Source organism: Zeus faber (genome assembly GCF_960531495.2).
Source record: "Zeus faber genome assembly, chromosome: 2".
NCBI classification, from domain to species: Eukaryota; Metazoa; Chordata; class Actinopteri; order Zeiformes; family Zeidae; genus Zeus; species Zeus faber.
This window is the reverse complement of record NC_137189.1, coordinates 31,104,576-31,115,153: the sequence shown is the minus strand read 5'-3', so window position 1 is coordinate 31,115,153 and position 10,578 is coordinate 31,104,576. Positions and strand designations below refer to the sequence as shown.

The following is a 10,578-nucleotide window of genomic DNA, read 5'->3' as shown; positions in this document are numbered from 1 at the left end:
TTTATACCGGATCCTCTTTGAGGCGTCAAACCGGCCCCCAACGCGCCATTGGCTCCCTGTGTCCATCACACACCTGGATCAACTGATTTACAGTTGAAATACCTGATCTTCGAGTTGGCTTTTCTTGTTTTTCAGCTTTTGATTGGACGCCGGGGTGAGGGGGGCCGTCCCTCTCCCCCCTCAAAAGCAGCTGGTCCCCGGGGTGCTTGGACCTCACCTGCTCTCTCTCCTCCAGACAACATCCGCTCATTCATTGTGCGTTTTTTTTTGTTTTTTTTTTAACTTCTCCATCACTCTCCGTCCCCGTCGCCACCATGTCTAAACAAGGAGCATTCAGCAGCCAGTCCTGCTCCCCGGCCGGGAGCACAGGCGCAGCCAAGAGCCAGGCCACGGCCGCGGTGGACCCCAATGACCAGTCTGCCAAGACCAGGGAGAGGGACCAGATGGTGGGACTCAACGACAAGTTCGTGGCCTTCATCGACAAGGTGGGCTCCAAGCTAATGTTTTCATTTTATTTAATTTAAGAAATTTACATAGACTCAATTTAGGGGACCAACCTGCTGCACTTGTTTCATAATTAGCTGCACTTTGATTCTCCAATAAATCTCAACTCAAATTCATCACTAATAAGTAAATACGATTTTATTATTTTGGAGTTGGCTTATTATTATTGATGTACCGCATAGCTTCAATATGCTTATCTCTATCCACGACAGACAGAAATCAGGGGTGGAAAGAAACAAAGCACTTGTACTTTGCACTTACGGAACATTTGTGAATGACTCAACCTATAATATTATGTTTTTATTTAGTATTGTAATTGTTTTTCCGGGGGGTGTAATCAGGATTTGCATGATCACTGATCTGTAGAATAAAAGGTGCAGACTTACTAACTAATACTTGCTAAATACATCTAACAGCAAATATTTATACATTACTTAAGTAGAAATGTCAATGTTTCACTTTCACTTCTACCAGAGTCATTTTGTGTCAGGGTATTTGTACTTTTACTCAAGTAAAAAGGTCTTAGTACTTCTTCCACCACTGAGAAAGAAATAAACATTGAATGAAGCTGGATGGGATGAATGAGGTTTTGCCTGAAGACTGACATTTCCGAGCCTGGGACATAAAATAAAAGCTGACCTCCTCCAGGCCATTAAAAGCCAACAAGCAGCCGAGAGCAATAAAGTTATTGAAGTTCAGGGAGCAAGCCTTGAGGAAGTTGTATTCATTACATGCAGTTCGAAGTGTCCTTAATTGAATGTGCACTTTTTTTATATCAGCTACAAACCACTAAAAAAAAAAAAAGGTTGTGCATATTTCTGTCAAATATTGTTATTGTTGTTATTATGTTGTTATTATATTGTTGTTATCTTTTTATTATATTATTGATCTTATTTCTGTTGAAGAAACCCATTCATTTGATAAAAGAATGTAAAAATCTGTCATTTTGCGAGATTTCCTCTGGAAAACAATCTAGAGACAAAACACAAGTGAGTTGAACTTGGCCCCAGATGTGAAGCACATTCTGGATCTTTTTTTGACCCCCCCCTGACACCAGGTGGGACAAGCTCCCAGTCAAATAGCCAATCAAATAAGAGCACGTGAAAATCAGATAAAAAAAGCATGACATTCAGCTAAACTAGCTGTTCAGCTTGAACAATAACTTGTTTTGACAGGTTTTTCTTACTTATTGAAAAACATAACATAGGACTAAAGATTATGGAAAGATTTAATATTAATTAAATTGAGGCTCAAAATGTGTTCTTCTTTACAAACAAAAATCGAAATTCCTTTCAGTATAGAGTAGCGCAACAGCAAATACCGTGTCTTTAATTAATCCCCCCGGGGGTCACAATCGATAGACTCCCCTTCTTTTCCGGAAATCAAAATCAAAATAATCAATCACAGGTCTGAAAATTAACGCCGGAGATCGAATCCTTTTACACTTCATGTCTAATCAGGTTATTGGATCAGGCATGTAAACACCTACACATCAACACATGCACATAATTACACAATAATATCATAATATAATATCAGACACAGGCAATGCATGTATCATGGAATGTGAGGCATGTTTTTGCTGTTTCCAGCCGCAAATTACTACCTTTGCTGCCTTCATGTTTCAACCATATATTTCTTAGAAGCCTGACAGCTGTCGCACATTTTTGTTTACACAACAAAGCTTACTGCTTAGTTATGTGTGAATATTGCCTTGTTTGTTTGAATAGTTCTCAAAGTAAATAACAGAATTAATAGCATTCAATTATATTACCTTACCTTCTCCTGATCAAAATTAGACTTATCTTTATTCCAACATTCATTCATTTCTTCCTCTGTTATAAAAAAAGTAATTCAAAACATTTGATCGCTACGAACGAATCGATTGCGAATTGTTTTGCATCACTAGTCTACAGGGTGTATTAAATTGACCTGCTCTGTGTGTGTGTGTGTGTCATTTAAAAATTGAAATTGAAATATTGTCTATGTGGCTGTAATAGTAAATCCTGTTACATACTCTACGCAAGCTATAAAACCCGAGCGCATTTACTGTATGCGAGCTGATGACAAAAGAGAAGCTCTTTTGCTTACATAGCATACGCACATTTTGGGTCCTACCGGAGTCATAAAGGGCTCATCCACGAGGCGGCGCGAAGATCATTTATTTGGTAGGCGAAAGCATTGAGCGGGGTATTTAAGAAAAGCTACCGAGGATGTTGTATATTCCCAATCGCTGTCGGAATGCTGCGGAGACAGCAGTATCATACAAATGGGAGTTGGTCCAAATGATTCCCATTAAACGCTTGTCTTCTGCTGCTGCCATTGCCATTTCAGTTTATGTTAACCCAGAGAGGATTTCCTCTTCAGTTGTGATGTTTGTTGAGTAGTATTTGTATTTAGCACCTCTATGGGAAACACGTTTCAAAATTTGAACACACACATTTGCTACGCAATAACGAAAGAAACGCCCCTGTGCCTTGCTCTTTTCGTTGTTGCAAGCAATGTCTTGTGTAGGGGATGTAACCAGCCTGATAGTGATAGTGAGTGTTTGCGGTGCTCTTAGGTGAAGCACCTGGAGGACCAGAACAAGGTGCTGGAGACCAGGCTGAAGATCCTCCTGGAACACGAGGACTACGACGGGAAGATCGAGGACATCGTGAAGGAGCAAGAGGCCGAGCTGCACAGGCAGGTGGGGAACCTGATAAGAGACCATCTGAAGCTGGAGGCAGAGCTGCAGAAGACCCAGGACGAGATGGAGAACACCAGGCATAAGTGAGTGGGGGAGGATAGATAGATAAATAGATAGATACTGTAGATGGGGGGTGTCCAAACTTTTTTCACTGAGGGCCACATACAGAAAAATATACGAAGGGCTGGGCCACTCACTAGAGGTGAGGTATATCGGCTAACCTCTAGTGTATTAAAGTTAGCAAAATCAATCAAATGTAGGTAAATTATGCTTGATAATTGAATATGCTGAAAGAAAAAAATCAGCTGACATCGCAGCTTTTCATTAATGAGTTTTCATTCATTTTGTTAGAAAAATGGTTGGCAGACCAATCTCGAAACAGCAGCCTCAGATTACTTCTTAGTCAGGGTGGTGATCCCCCTTCACAGCCCTGTATAGAAGGGAAAAAATAAGGGGAAAAGGGGATGGGTATTTTTCAAGATTGTTATGCAATAAGTTATTGGGCTTGTTAAAACATCAACTTATGTTTGTTATCAACTTTAATTGACTGAAATGATTAAGTTATTTGGCTCATTAACACATGAATACTCACCTATAATGGGAACAGCGTTGCACTCAGTGGGAGCAGTGATACTGTGCTTTGGACTGAAGGATGGCCGGCAGGTCAGGAGTTAGTTTAGTGGTTGAGATGCGAAGTACATCACAGAGATGGCTGTCAGTCATTTTGGTTCTCAATCTGCTTTTGTTCAGAGTTTACAGAGAAAAAGTTTGCTCAAATATGTATGTCGAGCCAAACAGACTCATCATTCTTTTTGCGTGGCATCTCACCAGAGGAAACTTGGCTTTTTCCAAGCTCCAGTAGAAGTCGGATAGGGAGAGAAGCTAATGTTGATTCTTCAGAGAATCGATCGATTCGGTCAATTTCTGATGTCGGGGAATAAAACCGCTGCAGCATGGAGCCACAACTTAACCAGCGCACATCAGAATGGTAGAGAAGGTCCCTGTATTCAGCTTCGACATCAGATAGGACAGCTTGAAATTTTCTGTGGAAGAGCCGCCGTGCTCAAACTATGTTGACAGTTTTCACAACAGTGTTCATCACATCGCCATGCTGGACTGTCTTGGCACAGAGGGCTTCTTGGTTGATGATACACGGCATTTTAACAGCCTAACCTGCACTCTCTTTCACCTTGGCGCACACTATAGAGGCCATTCCTTTGCGCTCGCCTGTCATTGCTGGAGCCCATTGGTTTTAAATCCACACAGCTTGTCCCATTTAGGTCCCATCCTGTCAATTACATCTGACACAGCTTCAAAAATGTCATGACCTGTTGTTGTGTCCTTTAGACTCCTAGGATCAAGCAGCTCCTCTATAATGCAAAAGTTATCGTGAACTCCCTGAAAAATAATGGTGTGCAGAGCAGTGTCTGTGTGTCAGTGTGCTCTCATCACATACAGTCGAGTAAAAATCAAAATTACAAGCTTTATATATAGTTTTATATATATGTATATTATTTATAAATATATATATATATATATATATATATATATATATATAAATAAACATATGTATATACGTATATATATACATGTATGAAGGAGGTAGCAGTGATTTCAAAATGTTTTTTTTCCAGGTATGAAGATGAATTCCAAAAGAAAACAGAGCTGGAGAATGACTTTGTCATCAACAAAAAGGTGCAAGTCCCATCCTCCTCCTCCGCTACTTTGCACAGAAAATTATCTGCAACAGATGAATTGTGTTTTTTTTTTAGGTGGAGAACGATAATTTATTTGAATGATTTTAAATTCAACCTCTATTAAGGGAAATATAATTTGAAGTGTGTGTGTGTGTGTGTGTGTGTGTGTGTGTGTGTGTGTGTGTGTGTGTGTGTGTGTGTGTGTGTGTGTGTGTGTGTGTGTGTGTGTGTGTGTGTGTGTGTGTGTGTGTGTGTGTGTGTCAGGACGTGGATGGAGGTCATTTGTCCACAGTGGCTCTGGCTCTGGAGCTGGAGGATCTAATGGGGGAGCTAGAGTTCCTCAGGCAGGGCTACGATGAGGTGAGACTTGGTTCCATAATTGAGGATGGAATTGGTTGCCCCCATTTGGTCAAACTGAAGCTATGGCCGAATGGTGACGCACACAAAGCGACCATTTTTAAACAGCAGTAAATATCTGATTTAACACTCACTGCTTGTTTATAATACTCGCTTGTAAAAGCCAGAATCAGAAATGGGAAAGCAACCAAGAACCCTTTTTCGGGGCCGCTAAGGCTCCACAAAGGTTCTGGGTTCCAATGGTTTACTCCATCAGTTCCTGTACCTTGATGGAAAAGCAGCTACGATGTCTCCCATTTTCCTTCTTTGTCAGACAACTGCACTGTATTTTACATACTTGAAGAAGCACATTCTCCAGTTTATTCTACTTCACTGGTTGCAAAGTATCCAACATGGTGGCCTCTTTGGCTTCCTGCACTGCGAGCTCCATGTCTTCATGCGGCCCCTGTTCTCCCCCTTTCCCTCTCAGGAGATCAAGGAGCTGGAGTCTCAGGTTCATAACGAGACGGTCATGGTGCGCGAATCCGCCAAGCGCGCCCTGGACATGGACGAGATCATCGAGGGCGTCAAGTCCCAGTACTCCAACATGGCTGCCCGCACCAGGGACGAGGCGGAGCAGTGGAACCAGAAGAAGGTCAGTGGGAAAGACAAGATTATTATTATTATTCTGGGATGACTTCATAGCGTCCCCCTGTGTCGAACGATTGCAACGCGATTCTTTCTCCTCCTCGCCCCGTGCAGATGGACGCCCTGGTTCTCTCAGCGGGTCAGCATGAGCAGGGCGTGCGTGACGTGAAGAAGGAGATCGCCGACATGCTGCGTCTCATACAGAGACTCAACAGCGAGCTGGAGACCCTCAGAAAGAAGGTCTGTGTCACACTCAAACCTCATTTATTACACGGATGCTCTAACACTCTGAAAGTAGCGTACAAGTCATAATATATTGAAAATCAATATTCCTTCTCAAGCCGTGTTATACACTGGATAACGTGCAACCAGACAGTCATTATCACAAAAGAACCCCCTCAGGGTGATACAAGACCCTGATCGCTCTGGTAGGGTTTTTTTTTTTTGTGATAATGACCGGCTAGCTGTATGTTATCCCTAACTTAAGATATTAACATACAATATATATTATTAATACCTGTGGGAAAATGCAGGTTTTACAGCAGCAAGAAAATGGTGTAAGTCAATAAAGGAATAGGACAAAAATAAATAAATAGATTAAATAAATACAAATACAAAAAATACTGAGCTAATAAAGGAACCTGAAATTTCAATAAAATGGCAAAGAAATAGTGGAAAAAAAGTGAAAAGTGAGGAAAAAGTTACTTAGGCTGGAACACATCAGGATTCTCGTAGTGGAGTAAGGCCTAAATCTGCATTTCCAATTCTATTTCCACTCTCGTCTCAGACGTCTCGGACCATAAATTAGCAATGCAAATCCGATTAGCGTCCCGATACTTGACCCGCCGTCCCGCGGTGAAACAAATTCAAACCTCCTCCCTACAGAAAGAGTCCCTGGAGAAGGACATCCGCGACACTGAGAACAACGGCCAGCAGGGCCTGGAGTTGACCCGGGGGAGCATGGTCCAGCTGGAGGAGGCACTGCGGCGGGCCAAGCAGGACATGACGCGCCAGATCCGCGAGTACCAGGAGTTGATGAACCTCAAGCTGGCGCTGGACATAGAGATCGCCACATACCGCAAGCTGCTGGAGGGGGAGGAGAGGAGGTGAGGGAGGATCAGACACTGCCATGTTGCCGTTGAAATGCTCACGCTAAATGCTAAAGGAATAGCAATGAAAAAGTATAAAATAGTAATATGACAAAAAAGAAGCAGCTGTCATTTAAGTGACTGCAGCTCTAATAAACATTAAACTGGTAAAGAAGTATGCGACATATATACAAAAATATTGATGTTTGCTTAAATGTAATGTGTGTGTGTGTCTAACACAACTGTCTTCCCTTTGTCCTCTGTGAAGAATGAACAACCACGTGCGCCAGCAGACAGGTGAGAGCTTTCCCACAACTCCCTATAAAATATTAATCATAAAATAATCAAACATAATAATACAATTATAAAAATAAAATGAAATAAAGGGGGGAAAATTATTCCTAAATAAATTAATGAAAACAAAGCTTATAAAAAAAACGTTCTCCATGAGCACCATTGAAAACTTCCTCCTCTGGTTAGAGGAGAGCAGTGTAGCTTAGCTTTTCTTTTTGATGCATAAACTATTAACATCGTAACTTTACAAAACGAGCATTAGTGCATGAAAATAATCACCACATCTGCTAAACGAAAAACACATTAACAGAAAACACAACTGCATTAACAGAAAAACAAATGCATTAACAGAAAAAACAAACGCATTAACAGAAAACACGACTTAATTCACGGAAAAGACAATCACATTAACAGAAAACACAATCGCATCAACAGAAAAGACAACCACATTAACAGAAAACACTAAAGCATTAACAGAAAACACAATCCCATCAACAGAAAACACGACAACATTTACAGAAAACACAATTGCATTAACAGAAAACACAATCGCATTAACAGAAAACACAATCCCACCAACAGAAAACACAACCACATTAACGGAAAACACAATTCATTAACAGAAAACACAATCCCATCAACAGAAAACACAAACGCATTAAGAGAAAACACAACCACATTAACAGAAAACACAATCCCATCAACAGATAACACAAACCACATTAACAGAAAAAACAATCGCATTAACAGAAAACACAACCACATTAACAGAAAACACAATCCCATCAACAGAAAAGACAAACGCATTAACAGAAAACACAATCGCATAAACAGAAAACAGCCACATTAACAGAAAACACAACCACATTAACAGAAAACACAACCACATTTACAGAAAACACAATCCCATTAACAGAAAACACAATCCCATCAACGGAAAACACAACCACATTAACCGAAAACACAATTGAATTAATAGAAAACACAACCGCATTAACAGAAAACATAAATGCATTAACCAAAAACAAAACCGCATCAACAGAAAACAAACCGCAAAGCCACATTACAGAAGTGAGCCACACTGATTTATCTGCAATAAAGTTCAAGTTCAAGTTCAAGAGATTGTTTGTCACATACATATACATACGGTCATACATATAGGCAGTGAAATGTCATGACACCCGGTGATTAAGCACAATTAGCTCTATAAGCTGTAAAAATACTAAAAATACTAAAAATACTATGTCCGTAATCGACACGAGGTGCCCACGCAGGCGGCCGCAAGGGCGGCGCCACAATCGTGATTCTGGGTTCTATAATTATATAATATAATTAATTTTTTGTGTAAATGAAACTTACCTTAACTTACCTCCAGTACTAACCTCACAGAGTAGAGGTTGTTATTAATAACAAACAATACTAATATGCATATTATCATTACTATCAGTAGTAGTAGTAGTAGAGGTATCATAATAATAATTATTATTGTACTGCATATAGAACTATATATAACTAGTTTATAAAGTTATATATAGTTCTATACACAGTAATATATAGTTACAGTTATATAAAGTAAAATATAGTTATTGTTGGGATCTGGAAAACGGATCCCTCCCAGGTTGGTTGATGTGTGGAGCTAAAATATATGAAACTAAATTATTTTGTGTCTGTAATTAATAATTTATACAAGTAACAACCTGGAGCCGCAACTCTTAGATGCCAATCGTGCCATGTAAGACCACCATGTCCAAATCCTACATATGCTTCCTCCATGCAATTAATAAATAGAAAAAAAAATATTTATGTCAATCCAGTTTTTTATTTAGGTGCGATGTTCCAGAGAAAACAGCTTCTACCGGCTGCGTGATCTTGTGGTGAAGTTCATTGAATCACTTCCTGAAACATCCGTTCATCAGACAGTTCAGTTGACCTCTCAGTCAGTTGAGCGTGAGCGTGATTCAGAATCACCCCCCTTTTAACCAAAATATTAGGATTTCTCGCGAACTTCACCACACTATCACAGAGCCGGTAGAAGCTGTTTTCTCTGGAACATCGCACTTAAATTGCTTAAATAAATCTGTGGATTAATATAAATGTATTTTTTTTCAAACTGATAATTGCATGGAGAAAGCAGATGGAGGCTGATTACAGACTTAAAATAGTTTACTTTAATATAGTTTATCGCAGATAAATCAGTGCATCCGGTGTGACTCACTTCTGTAATCGTGTGGCTCAATTCAGAAATGTGGTTTAGTGGTTGTTTTCTGTTGATGCGGTCGTGTTTTTCGTAATTTGCTTGTTTTTTTTTGTCTATTTGCGTGTGTTTTCTTAAGTTACAGTGCGTTGAGCTCTCAGGGCCACCGTATTTTCAAGATCAGAAAACCTTAAGAAATATTATAGTAAATAATATGAATAAATAAATAAATGAATGAATGAATAAAGAAATAAATAGAATTAAAATATAAGAGGTGCCAAATAAATATAAAAGATGAAAAAAGAAATACATACATATGGGTGAAATGGTGTATTAAAATTAATAAGTTGAAAGTCGACTTTTTTACTCATGATGGAGAAAGGTGTAAACAGCATCAGAGTAGCATCAGTTGAGCTGTGGGCTGTTGCCATGGACACTGTACACAAAAAGTGCTTCAGATAGTTTATTTACTGAAAAAAAATATCTAAGCAAGACTATAACTTTGAAAAGATCCACAAATGTATTCAACGGTTTTTGGACCGACCGAACCTCTGAGAACCATCAAATCAGTATTTGGTTTGATGGTTGGTTTCCTTTGGTTGCTTCATTTATTATCACCTGCGTCCTACTAAAACCCAACCCCCATCTCTCTTTTGCTCAGATTTCTAAAACAAACCAACCAATCCAAAGTCCTTGCTTGCACGCAGACATTCAGCCACATCTGCAGATTAATCGGCGCCCTCCTCCTCCCCTGGACGACACCCTGGCCATGGGTCCGACCCCCAGCAAAGGCAAACTGCTGATCCGGGTGGAGGTGATGGCGGGCAGGGTGGTGTCCAAAAGCTCGTGCTACACCGAGGACTGACCGCTTTCCACCACTTTTAACAGCGTACAATGAAAACTCAGTCTTAAACCTGCGCAATCTGCCACAAGACATGTGACCCTGAATGCGATGCTGTGATTGGACCGGCGCCTTTTTGAAGTTCTGGGGGTTGTGTAATTTTTTAATTCAAATTCTGTAGTTCAAACAAGTTTAAACTGACTGGCAGAAGCTTCTTTCTTATCTCTTTACGTTCTGGTTCTTCGTGTTTTTTTCCCCCTCTGTAAGACAAATGGATTCTTGTCTCA

General features: G+C 40.1%; 1 protein-coding gene across 1 annotated transcript; it reads left to right on the top strand.

The window, feature by feature from the left end:
• Positions 1-314: 314 nt before the first annotated feature.
• LOC307247729 (keratin, type II cytoskeletal 8-like) lies at positions 315-10,315 on the top strand (the record flags this gene model as incomplete). Its single annotated transcript, XM_080023852.1, has 9 exons — positions 315-485; positions 3,068-3,276; positions 4,828-4,888; positions 5,155-5,250; positions 5,717-5,881; positions 5,989-6,114; positions 6,760-6,980; positions 7,231-7,259; positions 10,158-10,315. The coding sequence occupies 9 exons, from the start codon at positions 315-317 to the stop codon at positions 10,313-10,315; spliced, it is 1,236 nt and encodes a 411-aa protein (XP_079879978.1).
• Positions 10,316-10,578: the final 263 nt, after the last annotated feature.